Source organism: Lissotriton vulgaris, chromosome 2_1 (genome assembly GCF_964263255.1).
Source record: "Lissotriton vulgaris chromosome 2_1, aLisVul1.2, whole genome shotgun sequence".
NCBI classification, from domain to species: domain Eukaryota; kingdom Metazoa; phylum Chordata; class Amphibia; order Caudata; family Salamandridae; genus Lissotriton; species Lissotriton vulgaris.
In genome coordinates, this window is record NC_141687.1 from 538,959,741 (window position 1) to 538,981,997 (window position 22,257).

A 22,257-nucleotide genomic window follows, 5' to 3' on the forward strand; every position below is an offset into this window, starting at 1 on the left:
GGAGGAGAAGGGTCGGACGTGACACACAGCCTGGCTGCAGATCATGGGACACATGCGACCTCGACCAAAGGTGGAGCCACAGCACAGCAGGAGTACGGGACGAGGCAGCACTCTCCAATGTGGTAAACGAAAGGATGAAAGGCTGTCCTGAAGCCCTTTGTCGCCTACCCACGCGTGCCTGAAGCCTCCGTCCCCCTTTTCAAGCCCGATTGATGGGCCTGCTTGCTTGTTATCCTTTGCTCCCTTGGTCCCTTTGATGTGTCCCAGGAAATCTGACCTCACCCCGCCTTCTCTCTCCCATCGACTACTGAACCATACCCCCTTTTTCCACGTGACTTTTTGCCGTAAGGAAGAACAGCATTTAGGTGGAAATGGGGTTACGCCACAGGAATATAAGTGCCGAGCATAAGGCGCCACTGAAAGGATTGGTTAGGGAACAGGACTGTGGTCTAACAGCAGAGGACTGACCGCACCCTGCAACGCGTAAGGATGGATCCGAGCTGGACCTATAGCTCCACCGCCGGTGCTCAACAGCGCCAACGAAAGGACACGGACTAGAGCCTACCAGTGATGGCTCGCTGTTAAAAAGACACTGTGACGAAGAGATCTTGTTGGACTGAATCCCCCCCCCCAACTACTTGGTCAAAATGTTCATTGGTCACATTTTTGAGAAAGTCAGAAGCATTTATGCTATGTAGTACGTTTGAACGTTAGGAACCCAACAAGTGCAATTTCCTATATGCTGCATTCTGCCAATCACATTGACTGCTCATGGTTGTATGCAATCTGACTAGAACTGACAAACGTTATTTCCTCAACGACACATGTTTATATGTACGCTCATTAACTAGGAAGAATAGGAAAATGAACTTTGTTATGTAAAAAGCGGCGACTGTGGAAAATAACGAAATTGATGTACATAAGCGGCGTTCATTTGCCTTTTCCCATTCCCTTCCCTGTACGTTAACCGCACCACTCCGCCAGTAAAAGCCCGTGCCCACATGTACCTGATAGCCATTTTTAGGCACCATGGCCTTTTGCCCGCTCATTGGAATCCCCGGCTTACCTCCTGCGCGTATTTGAACCCCCCCCCCTCTCTCACATGCATAGACCATGAAACTCTCTCCCTCTGCGCGACCCTGCTACGAAAAGCAACCCTCCTGCTTGACCCACGCAAAGCCCCCCATTTCCTCTTGAAGAAGCATCCTTCGCCTCAGCTGACATAACCCCCCAGCTGTATCTGACTGCCCCCGTTCTCTCATGTACGGGTCATAAGACCTCTCTCTCTGTGCGACTCTGTCCCTGTGCGCACCCTGGCTCCCCCCCCTCCTCCCTCACATGGACAAGTCATAAACCTCCTTCTTCTGCAAGACCCTGTCCTTGGGAGTCACGGCCGCGCCTGACCAACACCTCCTTTCCTTTCATGAATAACCCCTCTGTTAGTAAACCCTCCCTCCGCGATGGACTATCCACACATGTCCGAGGCCCTCACCTAAGCCGGGAAACACGGTTTACTGCCCCTTATTGTATGAAATCGCTCCTCCTCAAAGGACCCACTATTGATCCTGGCCTCCCCACCCCCTGGGCTACGATCAGGCGCACATATCCCAAGAATCGGCGGAACACTCAGCTGCTTGATTGCCCCCTCCTCTTATCAGAAGGTCAAGGGCTTCTATTGTGGATACATGTGGGGTGGGATTGACACGAGGATTAGGGGGATGTCGTTTTCTTGTTTCACAATGTCGTTGTTGTAATAAGGAATGTTTTGTAAGGTATAAAAGGCGATGCCTCTGAGAACTTGTCAGAGCACCTCCTGAAAGACACTGTGTTTCGTGTCCGAAATGACAGGCTCTCCTCATGAGTAATAAATCCTGTTCTTGTGATTCCTGCTTCCAGCGCCCGTCTCTTTATTTGGTAACTACTCAGAATGGGAACTAAGAGGCGACTTGCGCCAGCAGCCCGGGCATCGATACTAATATGGGCTCACTTTCCACAATACAGCCAACAGCGTTTGCTGCTGGCTATCTCAAAAAACACTTATTCAAAACCATTTATGTGATAAGAGTGATACTGATGACACATTTAAACACCACTGACACAAAACTATTAACATTATCCAAGGCAAGGGAGAGCACATCTTCTAATATCAGATTGACATTTATTGGAACAATCGAACCAATCAGACTCTCAATCTGACAGGACTGGAAATACTGCATGGTATTCTCACACTTTAGAATCCCAGATACTACAGGTAGTGTTGGTAATTCTGGAAATGGGAATACTGTGGTATTCCTAGCAGGACCCGAGTGTCCTCCAAGTAAAATTGTTAAGTGGAGCACGACGGCAGGTACGACCTGTAGTCGGTGTGGGCTATATGCAGCTGATGAATTACACATGTTTTTCCTATGTTCCAAACTTTCAATGCTGTACCAACATATTGAAACTTTTTTATCCATTATTTTGAAATGTGAGATTAAGATAACTGCGGAATTGTTATTCGTTGGCATAGACCATACTGTTATTAGGCCAAGACCAATCTCTTACTTTCTTTTTCTCTGTGTGGCTGCAGCTAGATCTTGTATCACTAAGGAATGGATTAGCCCGGATCCGCCCACGTTTTTTATGTGGCGTGAAAAATTATTATTTATGTACAACATTGAATCTGCTATATATAAGTTAAAGGGGGTCAAAAAAAGAGCCATGGGGGAAAAAATTTGGGCACCAATTGCCGAGTGGATCTAATTTAACTTATTTTACTGTTTGACTTATTCTTTCTTTTTTTTCCTTTCTTTCTCTTTTCCTTTTCTCGTTAAAATCTGTTATATATTTTTAGAACACATTGTGTTATTTTGCTTATTATGTATTGCTGTATTTCCTTGCAATAAAACAATAAAACTTTAAAAAAAAAAAAAAAAGACCCAAGTGGCCTTATGGAAATAGAAAACACAGTGCGAAATCAGTGTTGCTGTAAAAAGTTTCCAATGGCAATTCCCCATTTTCTGGCCATTTTTTCATAAAGCTTCCCTAACGCTTAGCCAGTGAAATGTTTTGACGGAAAAGGCTGAGCACAATAGTCCCCATCTCTAGCATTCTTATTAAACAGGTCTGTGTGTTAATGTAACTTGCACAACTAAGAAGATATCGTTATATTTAGCACTACCAGGAGCTGATTCACTTTATTATCCAAAGTTTCTGTTGTCCTCTTTCTTCTGTTTCTAGATTCTGCCATTTTATATCCCTGTTCTTTCCTTTCTCTGTCAAACTTTTCATACCCTATTTTATGGTTCTTACTCTATTTCTGCCCTCTCTTATCAATCCTACTATCTCCCATTGTTGTTTGTTCTCTTCTTCGAGCTTAAGGAGTTGATCAAATTGAGATTTTCAAATAAACATATTTATTCGTAGCCAGAATCACAGCCCTGCACTGCAAGAACTGCTTCGCTTTAATTTAAATGTTTGATTTTACAAGTTCTAGGTACCTCCACGTTATTTAACAGTGAAACTAAGGGAAAAGGGAGGTGAAGTAATTTACTAAGTATTACACAAATTGTACGGGGAAGCAGGGATTAGCACACAAATGCTCAGGTTGCACGACCAACAACTTTACCTCTAGACCACAACCAGTTAAGGGAACCTCAATCTGTAACCCACTTAACAGTTACCTTCTTTGCTAAACAACATTTAAGATAGAAACCTGCAACAGTATGAGAGTTTCAAAGGACAGACATGGTATTGTCTCAAGACTACCAAATTGTCACTTTCAAATGTAAGACTTTGAAATGGACATTTACCACCTCGCCCCACAGAAATATAGATCGTTTCATACAACAAGCATTTGCAGTGCTATATGTCTCGCATTTGCGAGAGTTTAAGCTATTGGCATTGTAAATGGTAATGCTGTTTATGTATCTGTTTTGATAATTAACACATAAATAAAAGGCATTGTCATTTACAATGCCAATAGCTCAAACTCTTGAAAATGTGAGGCCTATTTTACTGTAAAGAAGTGGCCGTGGGGGGAGTGGCCAAGATGGCAGAGCGTTGAGACATGTTTCGCCTTCTCTCCTCCACCCGTCACTTTACTAGCACCAGCCCCAGGCCTATCTGCCCAAGAGGCGACAAAATTTCGAACCTCGATAACCTGACACACCAGGTGACTTACCGAGTGAGTCCAGGGCAGCACCTTCGCCTGTACACACGCCCCAGGAGCCATGTCGGTCCCGAACAGCGAGGAGACGAAGAGTGGCAGACGACCGTGTGGCTGTGACCGCGGTGTCCGATGATCTGGGCCCGCAGCTTGGGGCGTCGTGGGTGTCGCTCGCTGGGCTCGAGGGACAGGCCTGGAGCTCTGCTCGCTGCCCGGAGAGGCGAAACACAGCAGTGACTGCAGAAGAAGAGGCGGCCGCCATTTTGGGTGGAACGGCGGCCTTCCGATGCAGTTCCGGTGCTCGCGGCCGAGATGCACCACTAAAAGGGGAAGAGCGGAAGGCGGAATCAGGGGGCACTTCGGCCCTCAGTCCAGTCCAGTTTGGTGGCGCTGACTCCAGGAAGAATTGAGGTGAGTCGTCGCCAGCTTCCGGCCCTCACTGCGGCCCTGCCTTTATGTCGTTCCCTGAGAGCACTTCAGCCACATCAGGCCTTGCAGCGACCTAGTCAGCGCTACGACCACCGACAATCGCTGTGCACCCCCAGCAGGACACAATACTCGCCCCGCTTTCCAAACTTCACAGGCCGGCCCCCTGTTGATGCCCCGTGGGTGACGACCGACGTCCGGGAGCTGACGTCGCCGCCCCACCGTTGCCGCCCACAGAAGCGAAGCAATGCCCTTGAGGGGATCCCGCATCCAGTGGTTGCCAACGCGCTCCTGCGTATGCCGGGGCTGGTCCTCTTTGTGTGCAAATAGGTCTGGAGCTGCGAAGGATTGAGGGCGACGACGCGATAATACACATACCTTCTCATTTCCATACAGGGGCCTGCTAGATCGCCCACTGACTTGCCCTGTATTAGAAGGCGAGGAAGCCCCGGAGTGTTGCTGAGTACCCACCTGCTGCCCCGTGTTGTTGGTCACTGGGAGTAGGGTTGAGCTGGAACACCCGCGAGGGGACTCAGCAATCACCGCCTGGGGCGGATATCACAGTGCAGCATTCAGCCACGTGGCCTGGTCATTAACGGCCAGAACCGACACCATAGGTGGCTTTTAGAAGGACATCCACCCGGGGCAGGAAGGACAAATCTGCAACAAGAGAGAAATCTCTCAAAGATCTCTTTGCCCGGGCACAGAGTGGAGCACCGGCATACACCGGAAAGCTAGATGGAACAACGCAGATGGCCACCTCTACAGATGCCCCAGTGATGAGGGCTTTCTTAGAATCCTTATTCGCAGCCCCTACGGGACGACCTACAGACCATGATGCGTGATCTCACCGTGGAGATTAAAGACATTTGCAGAGATGTCGACAACATTGGGTAAATGGTGGCATCCCTGGAAGACAGGGACACTGAGATGGCTGCCATGCAACAGGAAGTAATTCGCACACATGAGCAGCAGGTTGATGTTTAATCCCACCTGGAAGACCTTGAAAACCGCTCCCGCAGCCACAACATCAGAATTCGGGGAGTAGGCCTAAACAAAGAAGCTGGCGACATCTTTAAGTATGTGTGTGAACTTTTCAACCACATTCTCGGCAACCCACTGGACTCCGACCTTAAACTGGATCGAGCACACCATGTAGGCCCCCCAGAGCAGCGACGGCACCCCCGGTGGACATCTTAGTATGTGAGCAGGATTTCCAAACCAAGGAAGAAATACTTCGTAAAGCCAGATTGGTCCACCCCATTAACTTCCTTTGTTAGGTGCCAGTCCTCTATCAAGACCTCGCTGCCATCACACTCCAGAAACGTAGAACATTACGGCCTATCACTGAGGCTCTGCGTCAACAGAATATTTCCTACTCATGGGATCATCCGTTTCGCCTGATATTACGCCATGACGGCAAGCTATATCAGCTTTGATCCCTGTCAGAAGCAAGCAGAGTGCTGGAAATCACCATTCCGGACACCACAGGCGAAGGGGAACACTCGGACCAGGGGTCCAACGATGGTTGGCCGAAATGGAGGCAGCAGTGAAGGTGATGTCGTGTTCAGCGCCCAGACCCACTGGTAGTCAAGAATGAGCAACAGGCCGCCCTTGCAGCTCTACCGGAAGCTTTGGCCAAGACATCACCCACCTGACTGAGCCTAGCCACTATGGCGTAACCTTAGTTATAATGAAGTTTTGGCGGGTGGGGGGGGACTTAAGCCACCATCAGCCATACCACAACCCCGTAGACGTTTTTTCTGTTCATCCTCGGATGACGGACTTTCGACCGAACTGAAGACTTGTTTTGGCACTCTCGGTGCCTTGTTTTTCTTGTTCCCTTTTTTGTGTGCTCCTGTTTCATTCTTCTCTTTTCGCTTCTCTCTCTGCTGTTCTCTTTTCTTTTGGGGTCCCTGGTCCATGGGGCGCTGTTACTTACATGACACTGCTGTGGAGTTGAGGGATGGCCACATAGGCTCCACCTGGTCCTCACACTCTCTGCCATTGCTTGACGGCGCTACCCTCATCTTAAGGTAATGCATGCCACAACTGTTAGTTAAGGTATTCACTCTTAATGTGAGAGGGTTCAACAACCCCTTAACCCTTTCGATGCTGATGACGAGCTCAGCTCGTCATCACCCACGGGTGTCGTGTGCTGATGACGAGCTGAGCTCGTCATGGTGCCACTAAAATGGCATTTTCCAGCACAGGGGGGGGGGAAACGGCCAGCAGCCATGTGGTTAAAGGCAGGACACTCCTTTCCTACCTGGAGAGCTCGGGCGGAACTCCTCCAGGAGACACACTTACTTCCCAAGGACTGTCACCGACTACAGTCCCGCACCTACCCAACACAATTCTTCTCTTCCAAACCCACCAAGACGGCAGGGGTAGCTATCTTAGTCTCTAGGTCCTTTTGGGGGAGGGTAGCGCAGAAAGGGGTTGAGATAAAAGGCAGGCTTCTCACCTACCTCTTCACTATTGGAGGCCTTTCGCTCATTGTGGTGTCCATCTACGCTACTAATGAAGGTCAGGAACGATTTTTCCACAAAGCTCTAACCGCAGTTTTGGCAACTCAAGAACGTCACATATTGATAGGGGGAGACCTCAATCTGGTGTTTAATAATGACTAACCTAGATCAGCACAGCGCACGAGTCAGGTTGGGGCCCTTTCACCCTCGGGACTCACCAGACTACGGGATTTAGGACTTACAGACTTATGGAGGCAACACCACCCTGGAACACGTGAATACTCATATTATTCCAACACACATAAAACATACGCTAGGTTAGAGTATTTTCTGGGTTCGAACGCTCTCCGAGATGTCATGCTATCCACAGAAATACTGGCAGCAGCTCTATCTGATCAAGCCCCAGTGGTAGTCACACTGGCTCTCCCTCAGATTCAACGCCCGACTAGGCATTGGCGATTCTGAGACTCCCTATTACACGACAGGACGCAGTTGCCCAGACACAGCGCACACTAGAGGACTATCTACTACACAATGATAGCCCCGACACAATTCTTTCCACTCATTGGGAGGCCCTTAAATCAGTTATCGGGGGAGAAGTCATTGCCATCTCTGCCATGAACAATGCGGAAAGCACAGTAAAGAGAGGGGAACTGACACAGCAGGTGAGGGAATTAGAGCAGATGCACCAGAGCACCGGGGCTCCCTGCATATGGAAACAATTAACAGCGGCTCGGCCGCAACTGGTTGCCCTCGAACAGCGATAAGGCGGAATATGCCGCGATGCACTTGCAGCATTCTTTTTATATTAGTGGAGATAAATGTGAGTGGCTACTCGCGAATAGGCTCCGAGAGGTGTGACAGCGTGAAGGGGTACAGGAGATGAGAGACGGCGAGGGCCTATCCCACTCAGGCGACGCAGCTATCGCAGAGGTTTTTCGCAATTTTTATGCCCAACTCTATGATGCACAGCGCCTGGATGAGGTGGATATAGATGCGTACTCTCAATTTAGCTGGCAAGGGCGAAAACCGAGAATATAAAAAAGGCTAGTTAGCGTTCTCCCTCCACACGAAGGAGGCCTTGGGGTCCAGGACCTTACACTCTACTACATGGATACTCACAAACTTTCTCTCGGGGGGAAAATTTACAGTGTGGGTTGTGTCCGAGGGCCGCACCAGTGGGGGCTGGGTCAGTGGGGGAGGGGGCGGGGTGAGAGCAACAAAAAAAAACTGTGACCATGAGGTTGAACACAGGTCCCTGCAGCGGATGGCTTCATCCACTGAGCCACACACATCTCTCTCTCTCTCTCTCTCTCTCTCTCTCTCTCTCTCTCTCTCTCTCTCTCCCTCTCTCTCCCTCTATCTCCCTCTCTCAACCTCTCTCTCCCTCTCTCCCTCCATCTCTCCCTATTTCTTCTCTGTCTCACTCAGACTGTCTCACTCCCACTCACTCCCTCTCTCACTATCTGTCTCCCTCTCTCTCTCTCTCTCTCTCTCTCTGTCTCCCTCTCTCTCTCTCCTTACCTCTCTCTCTCTGTCTCCCTCTCTCTCCTCCCCTCTCCCTCTCTGTCTCCCTCACTCTGTCTCCCTCCCCACTCTGTCATCCTCCTCACTCTGTCACCCTCCTCACTCTGTCACCCTCCCACTCCCTACTCCCTCCCTCTGTCTGTCACCCTCCTCCCTCCCTTCCTCCTCCCTCCCTCGGTCTGTCCCCCTCCTCCCACCCTCCCTCTGTCTGTCACCCTCTGTCTCCCTTTCTCTGTCGTCCTCTCCCTTTCTCTGTCTCCCTCCCTCTCCCTTTCTCTGTCTCCCTCCCTCTCTTTGTCTCCCTCCCTCTCCCTTTGTCTGTCTCCCTCCCTCTCTTTGTCTCCCTCTGTCTGTATCCCTGTCTCCCTCTCTCTCCCTCTCTTTGTCTCCCTCTGTCTGTCTTCCTCTTTTTGTCTCCCTTCCTCTGTCCCCCTCCTCCCTCTTCTTCCCTCCTCCCTCTGTCTGTCTGTCGCCCTCTCTCTGTCTCCATCTGTCTGTCTCCCTCCCTCTGTTTGTCTCCCTCTGTCTGTCTCACTCCCTCTGTCTGTCTCCCTACCTGTCTCCCTCTCCCTCAGACTGTCTCACTCCCTCTCTCTCTCCCTGATTCCCTCTGTCTCATTCACTCTGACTGTCTCACACCCTCTCTCTCTCTCTGTCTCCCTCTCTTTCTCTCTCTCTCTGTCTCCCTCTCTCTCTCTCTGTCTGTCTCTCTCTCCTTACCTCTCCCCCTCTGTCTCCCTCTCTCTCCTTCCCTCTCCCTCTCGGTCTCCCTCACTTTGTCTCTCTCCTCACTCTGTCACCCTCCTCACTCTGTCGCCCTCCTCACTCTGTCTCCCTCCTACTCCCTCCTCCCTCCGTCTGTCTGTCTCCCTCCCTCTGTCTGTCTGTCTCCGTCTGTCTCCCTCCCTCTGTCCATCTCCCTCCCTCTGTCTCCCTCCCTCTCCCTTTGACTGTCTCCCTTTCTCTGTCTCCCTCTCTCTGTCTCCCTTTCCCTCCCTCCCTCGCTCTCCCTCTGTCTGCCTCCCTTTCCCTCCCTCCTTTCCTTCCCTCCTCGCTCTCCCTCTGTCTGCCTCCCTCTCTAGCTGCACACGGATACCGTGTACGAGATTACCTGCCAGGTCATGTGGGGATGCTGTTGCTGAGAGAACGGGGTCACCGTAGTGATGCACTTGTGGAAAGTGCACATCACTTCGTGTCGTCAGCCGGGCCTCAGAGTAGCGCGGCGCTCAGGCAAGAGCTGGAAAGGCTCTCCGCTACAAACGGCCACTTATAAAGCTGAAAGTCCCAGCCCTGGCCTCAGGGGTCTCACACGCCTATACCCCACCCCATTTGTGATGCACTCCGGCATCAGCCTTGTAGGTAGCCCAAGGGCTTTAGGTTTAAGCCCTGCAGTGCCCAGCCGTAACTGTCAATCGGGCTTCATCACAGCCGCAACTGAGCACTTCACAGGTCTTTAAAAGACCATTTGTATGTTAATGAGGCTTTTGTATTTCACCTCTTAGCACCCCTGCAGCTCCACTCTGACTATCACTGGAATGCCCGGTCCCCCACAGAGCAGCAGAGTCTCGGTGCGCAGTGTTTGCAGACATTCTTAATTTTATATTTTTTGTAAACATGGTTAAATTGTCTGCAAGGTCCGCAGGCCGCCAGGGAAGGCTTGCCGGGCCGCTGGCGGCCCGGGGGCCGTAATATGAGTACCCCTGCTCTACTATAACGTCACACAGTCATGAAAATTCCCTTTCTACCGCGGCCCCATCGCCCCCCCAATTTATACGCCTCACAGGTGACGCGCACAACCCTCACGGCCTGGGACCGGACTAACATATGCCATGGACTAACGACCTTCCCTTTGCCGCTTACATCGCTGTTTGATAACCCAGATTTTAGCTCCAGAATGGGTCCAAGATCCTTCTCATTATGGAGAGATGCCGGATGCCGAGCTATAGGCCTCTTAGTCGCTAAGGGGGAAATTATCCCCTTCGTGCAACTCAGGGCTACTTATGGCCTCCCAGAATCGGAATACATGTACTACTTACAAGTGCGACATTGGGCCCTGAACCCTGGAAATTGCACACAGGCGTCCCGGCTTCTCACTCCCTATAAAAAGTGGCTCATCACGCGTACTTCGGACAAGAAGCTCATATCTGACCTGTACAAAATGCTCTTGTTTCGATATACTCACACTTATCATGCGAGCCATGCACGTTGGGAGAGGGATCTTGAACGCAGTCTTCGGCCTGAGGAATGGGAAGGTGCATGTTATAGAGCACACCACACAGCAACACATGTAGGCCTCACTGAAACATTCACTATGTTATTCTATTACTGGTATTACACTCCAGAGCGACTACACCAAGTTGATGCGACACTGAGCCCTGAATATTGGAGAGGGTGCGAGAAGACAGGCAGACTAGTTCACCTTCTCTGGGACTGCGAACACCTCCGGACATACTGGATGCAAATACTTAACGATGTTGACAAGTACCTATACACAAACTCCCTAGACTCCCTGCATACGTCCTATTAGGGGTACCTAACCCACTTACCTACCCCGTGAAATCTAGGAGAGGGAAACAGATAGCCATAGCGCTGGGCACGGCCATTCAGAACATATTGATACATTGGAAGACACCCGCATCCCGGCACACACTGGATGGCACCAGCGATTGTGGCACATACTGGGTATGGAAAAAATATCTCTTACTCTAGCTGGGAAGGGCTCCTCCTTTAGCGATCTCTGGCAGCCATTCCTCACCCTGTTTACACCTGAATTTCGGGAACTGTCCTGCCCAACATACTTACGACTCCTGCGACTGACCGCATCAGACTCCTCTACATTGGTGGGCCTGACCTCATGACCTTACAATCGACACTTCGCTAGGCGCGCTACCACACAGGAGACATGTACGGGGGCATGGTGGGGGTGGTCCTCTTTGGGTTTCCTTTTCTTCCTTTTCTCTCTTTCCTTTGGGCATTGGGAAGGACTATATCATTATTTGTTGATTGTGTTGACTTTTGTTATAACAATGCAGTCAGTCTCTATAGTGGACTCTGGCAAGCCCGTTTAACGCAAATTTCCCTTTGCATTGTTCAATAAAAAGAACTAAACCATAAAGAAGTGACCGCTGTTAGGAAAGTGAAAGTGCGCATGATGCAGTGAATGTTGCAGGAAAGCATGTCGTGTCTGCAGTAAGAGAAACTCAATAAAGAAAAAATTGCTTACAGACTAAATAAGACGTACCGTGTAACAACAGAAGTAAAAGGGCTAGTCCTCTTGGGAGGTTACAAATGAAGACAAGTAGGTACTAAGGCAGGACTTACAAGCCTATTAACAAATCAGAAGCCAGCATTTACAAAGGACAATGACACAAGCCAATGAAAAATATGTGCTGAGAGTGGGCAGAACTTTAAGTCCATACTCGAATACAGCATGCCTCACAGAGCAGCGCATGCGCTGCCCAGGCTTGACCTAAAAATGAAAAAATGAAGTAATACTGTTACAAAAGTGGGACAGGATGCTGCATAATTTGCCTTTTCTTGCTGCATAATTTGGCCATCTCCTGTCACATAATTCCAGTCGCCCTGAATATATCACGGGACAACTCAAGTCTTCCCCACACACCAATGATCTTACTGCCACTGCCAAGTAACTGGCGGATAGGCGCTGTACAAACACTCCATGCCCGAGCAGAACATTAGGTAAAGACCAGGACTCACTGATGGTGCCCAGCACCGCCACCTCATAGAAGATTTAAAACTGCTAGGAAGGCCCAATTGAGCGACACACAACCATCCTCCTTAGGAGGTGACCACCGCCCTTGTCTCCCCATAATGCATTTATCTATAGAAAACGAATATTTCAAAGCATCAACCTTGATATCTGCTGGCACATGCAAACAATAAATGTTATATAATACAAGCTTGTGCTCACATACACACGTGCATACAGGAGGCATCATGTACACTATGCAGAGCCACATTCAAAATACAGATGCCGTCATGCTGCACAAACACACATATGCAGGAGGAGGACACCAAAATCGTATGGATGTTTGAATATAATACACCGCATACACCTAGATCTGACATTCTAACACAGGCACACAGAGGAATCATTTGCACTGTTTTACGCGCGCACACGGTATCATGCAGAGAAACACATCCACCTACGAAGACAGACCTGTATCGGTAAGCCTTGCACAGATACACCCACATGCTAACATACATACATATCATAAACAGTCCGCCTTCTGTGTTTCATATGACTCGCCGTGTGACGTGTACCCCTTTAACCACCCCACCCCCTCGGGCACATGTGGGGTCTTTCCTGGTGCGGGGGACGCTTACCCTCCAGCAATGCCCCATCTGGATGCCCGCTGCCCCTTCTTCCTCCCGGGTCCCCTCAGTATCCTCCTGTCGTAGTTCTGGAGAGGAAACGGTAACCACAACAACAGAGGCAGGAACACGTTAGTCCGAGTTCACTTCCTTCCTTCCCAGCATCTGGGAGAGGCTGTGTACATCAGAGAGCGGGTAGAACTGCCGTACGGAGGAAGATGGTGCTGCACAGGAGTGTGGACGGTGCTGCTTGTATAGTAGGGATGAGGGTAGACGCTAGAGTACTGGGGAGGAATGCTGCATTGTACTAGATATAAAAGACAGGCTTCAGTGCAGGGCACAGGTCCTAAAACAAGCATTTGCAATGCAATAGGACGTGCATTTATGCAAGACTTCCTATTGCATTGCAAACAGGAGTGCGGGTTGGAGGGGTGCGATAAGGCAGGCACAAAGGGAGTGGGGGGTGGGAGAGAAGGCACAGACAGCGGGAGGGGGGCACAGGAAGAAAATTGTGCTCATGAAACACAAAGTAAAGGGGCCAACAGCCGTGGAAGGTTACAAATAACAACATGGCCGTCATAAGGAGGGACTAGCAGCCTATAAACCAATGAGAAGGCAGCATTAAAAAAGGACGAAGACACAAGCCAATGAAAAAGTGGGCGGGGCTTCCCTCACATAGTCAACTACCACAGATCAACCCCAGAGCAGTGCTTGCGCGCTGGCTCAGGCCTCGACCTAAAAAACACTGCCATTTGGAATCAGTCGAAAAGGATTTCAAAGAGGATTGAAGGAGATGGGGAGGGGATGGATGGGGAGGGAAATTAAAACAAGTACTGGCAATACTAATGTGGCTGGCTTGCCTGTAATGCTACAGCAGACACATGATGGTAAAATAATTCAATGTATCACAAACTGCGATCCAAAGATGCAGCCAATTTAGCTGCATCCTAATAGGATCAATTAAGCACTGAACAAACCAACGATTTGCTGGGGTTTGACTATGAGACTCATTACCATGCTAGCAGACATCTAGAGTTTTCTGTAGCTAGACACTAATAATTAAAAAAAAGGAGGCAACATGTATGCCCAAATCAAACAAGCATTTGCAATGCAATAGGTCTCGCATTAGGAAAGTTTGAGCTATTGGTATTGTAAATGACACATTTTTTTCATGTTTTGTTTTTGAAAATAGCGAAATTAATAGCTTTGTCATTTACAATGCCAATAGTTATAACTTTCGCAAATGTGACACCTATAGCATTTGTAATGCAATATGTGTTGTATTTACGTGACTTACATGTATTGATATTACAAATAACAATGGCTTTTATTTTTTTTTCAATAATTAATACTTAAATACAAGTTATTGTAATTTATAATGGAAATAGCTTAAAGTTTTGTAAACAACTTTTGTGAAGATTATGTTCAGTTTATTTTATTGTGACGAAAATCCAAGAACAGAATGAAATATTGACATCTTTGTGTTACATTTGTAATAAAGCTTGAAACATTGAGAGAACATATTTGAACCAGGTGTTGTCGAATGGTTGCACAGATTGATGCTGTGGTGGCGCTGAGTGATGTTGTGATGGCGAACGAGTGATGCTGTGGCGTTCAGTGATGCTGTGGTAGCGCATAGTGATGTTGTGGTGCCCCTGAGTGATGCTGTGGTGCCCCTGAGTGATGCTGTGGTGGTGCGGAGTGATGCTATATGTTATGCTATGTTTTGTTTTGCTATCCTATGTTTTGTTTTGTTATGCTATGCTATGTTTTGCTATCCTATACTTTGATTTGTTATGCTATGCTATGCTGTGTTTGGTTATGCTATGCTATGTTTTGTTATGCTATGCTATGCTATGTTTGGCTATGCTATGCTTTGTTATGCTATGCTATGCTTTGTTATGCTATGCTATGTTTTGTTGTGTTTTATTATGCTATGCTTTGTTTTGCTATGCTATGTTTTGTTGTGTTTGGTATGCTATGTTTTGCTATGCTATTATATGTTTTGTTTTGCTATGCTATGTTATGTTGTGTTTTGGTATGCTATGTGTTGTGTTTTGGTATGCTATATTTTGTTATGATATGCTATGTTTTGTCATGCTATGCTATGTTTTGTTTTGCTATCCTATGCTTGGTTTTGTTATGCTATTCTATTCTCTACTGAAACAAACACTACAAGGGCATAATGCAAAAGGCAAGAATTTCTCATTCAACTGCACTTTTAGTATGAATGGTCATGAATTAGATTGTAAGGGATGGGAAGAGAATATTGGTAATATTAGGAAAATATATTCGTAGAGCTATTAATATAGGCACTTGCGCTCCCTGCTCCTTTGCCACGGTCTTAAATACATTAAGCCCCCGTGCATGCTATTTCCAGTACTGAGGTGACAGCATGTCTCTAAATTAGACAAACAGCGCCACCATGTGGCATACTCTCATAAGTTCCAGTGTTGACAATAAATTGCTCTTTCAGTACCGGAAACCACTGGCTCAAATTAAACACTGCATAACAGTCAGAGACACACAAACTTTATACACAGTAGAGCCTGGTACGCAGTTAGTGCTAGAAAAGCACATAGAGGGGTTACCCACAGTCTGTCAACGGACGAGGATAGTAGAGGTTATTGCACATTCAAAGACAGTGGCACTGCAAAATGTATGAAACAGCACCATCCTCTTAGAATTGCCACATAAAACCAATCTGTGCATATAACTGTACATTTAATGGAGTATTGTGTCAATGGCTGCAGCCATTTCCAGGTCAAGTAAGGCAGTGTTACAGTTATAACACGTGCAAGCCAGGTATTCTGAAACTATTAGAAATTTAACTATCTGTCTGCCACCAAAGTGCACTTTAGTCTTTGAGATGTTTCTAAAGTTTTCCAATGTCTCAAATTCCAGCACTTAGATTGGTTTTATTGAGAAATTTTTGTCTGAAACTGCAATATAATGGCAAAATGAAATAAGATTTTAATATTTTAAAAGTCTGTCTACTTAAAATTTAGAGATCGATGTAAAATCTCACAATGTTAGAGAACCTGTGAGTAGCAAACTTTTTTTTTCGGAAGTTGCCTAGAGACTTAAGGAAAGAGTCACACATTCCAAGGGGGCTTACCAATTTAACATAAATCAATAGGGGTCTAGCCCTTTTCCCTTAATTTTTTTTACAATTTGCTAAGCCACTCATATTTTTAGAGCTCCGTTTTATGCTTAGGAATGGTCAAAAACATCGGAGAAGTGGGGTGTTTTACGGAAATGTTAACAAAGTGTGTCTATTATGTTGCACATTATCTCACATTTTAGCAGCAAATCGGCCCACTGTCTCTTACATGAGAAAGGTTATACACCACCAGTCTTTATTTGCGCTCATTTTCACTCACTGCTGTACGTTAAACCATTGTTCATACTGTGGACTTCATAGGCATCAATAGTATCCTGATCCCATATATTTCATTTCAGATTTCAGGGAAGACCGGATCATTTCAGAGGCGGGGCACTAATCAGAAGAGCCAGCAGGTGGTGCCAAAAGCAGAGTATTCTGTTCCACCACGGTGGTGGCCTTTTCATAACAAATCACTACCCCTCGCCGTGATAAGGTGCACTTCCAGGACCTCTCTATCAACAGTGGTTGACAGAAGGGTCAGGAATGCCATAATTCATTGTGTCACTTTCGTGCCTCGAACGCCCTCTTCACAAAGCACTAGTGCAATGTGTCACTGATGCTTATGTACTATTTAGAGTTTGGCAGGTGTAGTACGTCCGTTATATATTGAGTCCCGCACACCCTATTAAGAGGACAATCTATTTGCCATCCCTGCTAGAATTACCTAGCCATTCAAAACGAGGGACAACGTTTGTAGGTCTGGAAACAATGCATTTGAAGGAAGAGATGTCACAGTCCCATTCCATTTGCCTTTGATGTTCCTTAAAACCAACAGAATGTCTTGCCACATGTCCTATAGCTATTAAGCAACCTACATTTTATCAGGATGGTAAGTGCTAAGTCCCCCTCTGGTTTGATGAGATCTGAGGAAACTTGCCACCCACCCAAATGCATTGCTCCTTGGTGTATAAAGATGCTTTTCAGCATGCTTTACGGCAGTTAACCTTCGATGTCACTTACATGTCATGAGACCCAGAGGCCACAGCTGGTTTTATCACGTGTTCTGGTGCATGGGCGTGGCCCTGGTGACTTACTGAATACCGCCAACTTGTCCCTAGCCTTCCCCCGCACCCAACACAGGAAATCAGTCTTGCCATATGCCATCGAGTGAAATGTCTAAACCTTAAGCCAGAACGCTTGGCATGTCTCGCTTATTGATAAAAGGGTGTGTGCTGCTGTGGCGTGTGTGTGTTTCTTCCCCCTGTCAAAGTAAGTACTCGCCCGTGACCTCATACTCTGTCACGAAGTAGGAAACTGGCCTCTCTCTTGAAAGCCGCAATGCTTCCCACAGGGCCCTGGGCTCATTCTGACATCCCAGTGTGAACGTGGGAAAACAAGATGGCCGCCCCAGAGATGCCTCACAGTGTGGCGCAATGTCTGAGGGGAGCCTTGGTCCGGCCAGGCCCTGACAGCGCCCTTCTGCCGTGAAGGGTGGAGAGACAGGTAAACAGCCAGACAACGCCATAAAAAAATAAACAGCAGCGCGGGGACGAGCCAGCGCTGAGGGATGCTCAGCCAATGGCCTGCTAGCAGGACGGAGCCCTAGAGGCGGCCGAAGGGCAGGGGCTACGAATCCTGCGCAGCCGCCGTCCTGCCCCGCCCGTGAACCCCAGCACCGCTCCCGCAGCAGAAAGTTAGCTGGCTGGAAGTTGTCAGCCTGTCCCTGGCCGCGTAGCCCCCGCCCGCCCACCCTTCGGGAGCCGAGGACCGGGCGCTCCAGAAATGACTGTCCCCAACAGCAGCAGTGAGGAGCGGCTATCGGAAGCAGGTGAGAGGGAGGCCCCGCGGGGGCCCGTGCAGGAGCAGACTCCCATAGACACAGACTCCACCCTCCTTCCCTCCGCGCGCGCGTGTGTGTGTGCCTGCGCGCGTGTGTGTGCCTGCGCGTGTGTGTGTCTGTGTGCCTGCGCGTGTGTCTGTGTGCCTGCGCCTGTGTGTGTGTGTCCCTGCGAATGTGTGTGTGCATGGGTGTGTGTGTGTGTCTGTGCATGCATGAGTGTGGCTGTGTATGCGTGCGCGATTACGAGAAGCTGACTTGCAGGGAATGTTGAACAGGAGATGTGCACAGCGCTGGGCGTGCATGCCCACGAGGTGAAATCGCCGAGGGAAAGCGCGTGCCCATCCCCTGTCCAACATTCCCGGCAAGTCGGCAACAATAGGTCTTTCGCTAGACGCGAAACCTAAAAAGTAAGCGAAAAGAAAGATACATTAATAAACAAAGGTGAAGAAGATGGGGAAAATGTTTAAACGGTTGAGAATGAACGGAAGAAGCCAAAGTGGGTACCCCCAAGTGGTTATCCCCATCAGAACAAAAAACTGGAAAAATTAAGGTAACAATATGAAAAAAAACAGCAATAAGGATATAGAGGTGCAGGAAACTAAACAAACAAAGCATTAGATTAAGAATAAATAAACATATTGAAATCAAAATAAAAGTGAAATGTGAAAAGGAGTAACACTTTGAATGTAGTGGTAGAAATTTGAAGATCAAAATTTGAATAAATGCGGTATATTCGGCAGACACATATTCTGCTCTGAATTGGGGTGGTGTTAGAGTGATGCAGAAAGGAGTAAAGTTTGTGTGAAGAACAGTTCGGAGAACCGTACAATTAACAGAAATAAATATTGCAAGTATAGATGGGTCTTCTACAGTTAGAGAACCTCCCATGACAGCAAGAGACAACACAGAAAACTGGAATGCACTGGGGGCAATAGGGATGGTTTGCACCCTTTGTGTTTCTCATGTAATGCAGAGAAATCTTGTTCCTTCTTCCTCCTGTAGTGAGTCCCCACACTGAATAGAAGCTGGAACAGACTCACAATGACAGTCGAAGCAGGTGTTGTGAATGCCAGTGTACAAGGTTCTTGCAGCTGCTACTGCTTGAAAACAGCCTCTAGCAGTGGAAGGTGATATTCTACCGGGGTAAATTGCAGGCAATATGAGTCTTGTAACTCTCAGCAAAGGATGTGGCTACCTTCTTTGCTCTTGCCGTGGTGGCTGTCCATTATTAGCAGCTGCACTGTCACGCATGCACAACACCTAACTTTGGGAACCTTACTGTCTGCATTGCTCCTGCCAATCTGTGAAAGCATCAACTACATGTGTACAAGGTAGCCACCAGACAACCATTAGCAAGCCCTACAGTATTAATAACCCGGAAAGGTGGCAGTATTATGTATAAAAATGCTCCTCAACATCTTTTGGGGTCATTCCCTTCATTTAATTAGCCCAACATCAGGTGTAGGAGACACTCTTCGAGTCAATAAAAATATAATTAAACAACACAACTGATTGTTCCTAGGTGAATCTTTTCCCTTCCATCAAAGTTTTTTTTTAGGACAGGTGAGTTGGTTTTGCATAGGCGTGGCATAGATAGTAGCTCATTTTTGTTATGAAATGTTATAGCTGAATAATGTTTTGTCTCCTTTATTTAGAACATGATTAGTAAACTGTCAGGCTTGTGTTTGTTACTTCCCTATGGACCATCACCACAGCATGATTGTTTTCGTTTGGCAATTGGAAAACAATTTAACTCAATGGACTTATTTTATCTAAACCAAGTATGAAATTGCACTAACAACGTAAACAAGTTAACGATGCAACAATCACAGTACCACTCACCAATCTCCCAAGTATGCATGTCGTTGACCTCAATCTCCTTTTGGCCAATGAAGTACCAGATACAGGCCATCCAGTGAGCGAGCAGGGCGAACATGGACATTAGCAGTGTGAGGACCACCGCGCTGTACTGTGAATAGCGGTCCAGCTTCTGCAGCAGACGGAGCAACCTCAGTAAGCGCACGGTCTTCAGCAGGTGAACGCCGAAATACTAAAAAAATACAAAATAATGACATTAGCCAATAGGTAACCTTTCACTCTTTAGTAAATAACTAGGATCCCGCTTAGAGAAGTCCCTCTTCTTTCTTTATTGATACATTCATAAACACAGAAGACATACTGACTGCTTTTGGTGGTTAAGAGTTGTACTCCCAAGGATTAGGTTTTCATGCCACTTCCAGGAGTAACAGTGTATCGTCCTTGCTTCACTTTATTATGAGAAAGGAGATTTCACTCTTCAGGCAAGCGGGAGTGATAGTGCTGCTAAAGAAAGAGGTGAGAAGCCTGCTCCTCCGTCACGCTACTGGCAACGGGGGAGGGAGAAAGACTATTTCATTGAAATAAATCTAGGGGAGAAGATAAAATCACTTTTCACAGCATCGGAAATCCATACATTGTATCATGAAATGTCATTGAAGGGTGCCTCAAAATAGATAAAACTGTTCACCCTTGAACATCTGGGACAGATCTACATAACCATTCATAAACAGCAGTAAAAAGGTTCATTTATCTTATGTTTTCACCAAGCACCAAGTCAGGTCAGCAGGCACCAACTGCCATGAAATGCTGGAGTGAGTCAACGGGAACACTCGAACAGGTCATGCCGTCAAAGGCGCACCAAAAGCAAGAATGAAGCAGGGATGGCAAAAGTAGAAAGGAATAAGATATGGATGTGGGAAAATGCACACTAGAGATGGTGGAAGAGCGTCGCATAGAATATTGCATTTTCTCCTAGTAATGGAAACATTTTGCCTACTCTGCATTAAAAGTATAAATCAGTTATGCCCTGCAAGTAAATTGGTTTAACACATCAACAAATAAATAGAATGCCTAAATGAAGGCAACCGGTTTGATTGAGGAAAGGCCATTGTTTTATTTCTTGGAAATGCCACGGTTACTTACCAGTACTCTTCATTACTCTGAATACTAGTCTTCCTCACCACAGTAATTAACAGTGAGCATGCTGCTCCTACAGAAACTCCAAGTAAAAAAGATACATACTAGTCTCTGTATCCCTCCAATATGGCCCCCAGTGGCAACAACAAATCATATCAAAGGACACAAAAGTCCCAACACAACCTGAAAAACAAAGCCTTAGACATGAAGCCATCATAGAGGGCCGGGAGGGAATGGAAACTTTACTGTGGTGAGGAAGACTAGGACTCGGATTACCAGTAAGTAACCAGGGCATTACCTCCTCGTCCGTCTTCCTCACCACAGTAATTAACAGTGAGCCGATACCAAAGCAACAACAGCTTCATGTAAGAAACACCACTCATACAAGGAAGGCAGAAGAAAAAAACAGTTCAAAACAGCTTCTGTCCCTGTCTAGCCAGACCAAAAGTGACAAATAAGTTGTCCACCCTACAAAAGGAAGTGGTGCAAGCCAAATAAATGACCAAGGCACACCTAACATCCATAAGATGCAACAGAGATTCCTCCTTCGACGAAGGAACAGGAAAGAAGACAGGGAGGAGTACTTCATCAGTACGGTGAAAGAAAGAGGCCACCTTAGGGACAAAAGTAGGATGAGCACGTAAGACCACCCTATCATCCAGAATCCGCAAAAAGGGAGAAGATCGAAGGAAAGCACCCAACTCCCCAACAAGCCTGGCAGAAGCAATGGCTACCAGAAACAGCACCTTGAGAGTCAAAATTTTTAATTCTACCGACTCCAAAGGCTCAAAGGGAAACGACTGCAATGACCTCAACACCAACAGAAGGTCCCACGGGGGAGGAGACAGCATCTGGCGGGGACGTTGAAAGGCAATAGATCCAAAAAGACGAGCCACCAACGGCTCCACAGACACAAAAGGGGACTCATGAAAAGCCCACTGTGCACGGAGGGTAACAAGGGTTAAACCTAAATCAAAACCCTACTTTAAAAAATCCAGCACATGAGCAGGATCCAAAGATTCAACAGACCAACCATGGCGAAGACACCAACCAGCAAAGTTGTCCCAATGTTTAGCGTATGACTTCAAAGTCGAGGGATGCCTGGACTGTTGAATAAGACCAGCAACCTCCACAGAACAATCAATCAGGATCAGGGATTCCCTCTCAAGAGCCAAGCCTGCAGACCCATGGACCGGAACACCAGAAGAGGAACTAGAGGGCCCATCAAATGAAACGGATCGCACAGCAACGTCCAACACAGACGCAATGCCGACTCCAACAAGAGAGAAAACCACAGGCGACGGCACCAACCCTGGACGACCATAAGAACAAAAGCCCCCTCCCTCTTTATCTTCAGCAACAGCGCCGGAATTAGGGGAACCGGCAGAAAAGCCTACAACAGGCCCCTCGGCCAAAGGAAGGACATGGCATCCACCTTCCATTCGTCCGG

The 22,257-nt window shown here is 47.5% G+C and overlaps 1 protein-coding gene across 1 annotated transcript in view; it reads right to left on the bottom strand.

Moving 5' to 3' along the window:
* The window catches only part of LOC147730710 (voltage-gated delayed rectifier potassium channel KCNH8-like), a 1,657,143-nt gene that overhangs the window by 499,403 nt on the left and 1,135,483 nt on the right, over positions 1 to 22,257 (bottom strand). Inside the window, exon 7 of the mRNA XM_086955502.1 lies at positions 19,695 to 19,902. Within this exon, the coding sequence (XP_086811628.1) occupies positions 19,695 to 19,902 (208 nt within the window). The remainder of the gene's footprint in view (positions 1 to 19,694; positions 19,903 to 22,257) is intronic.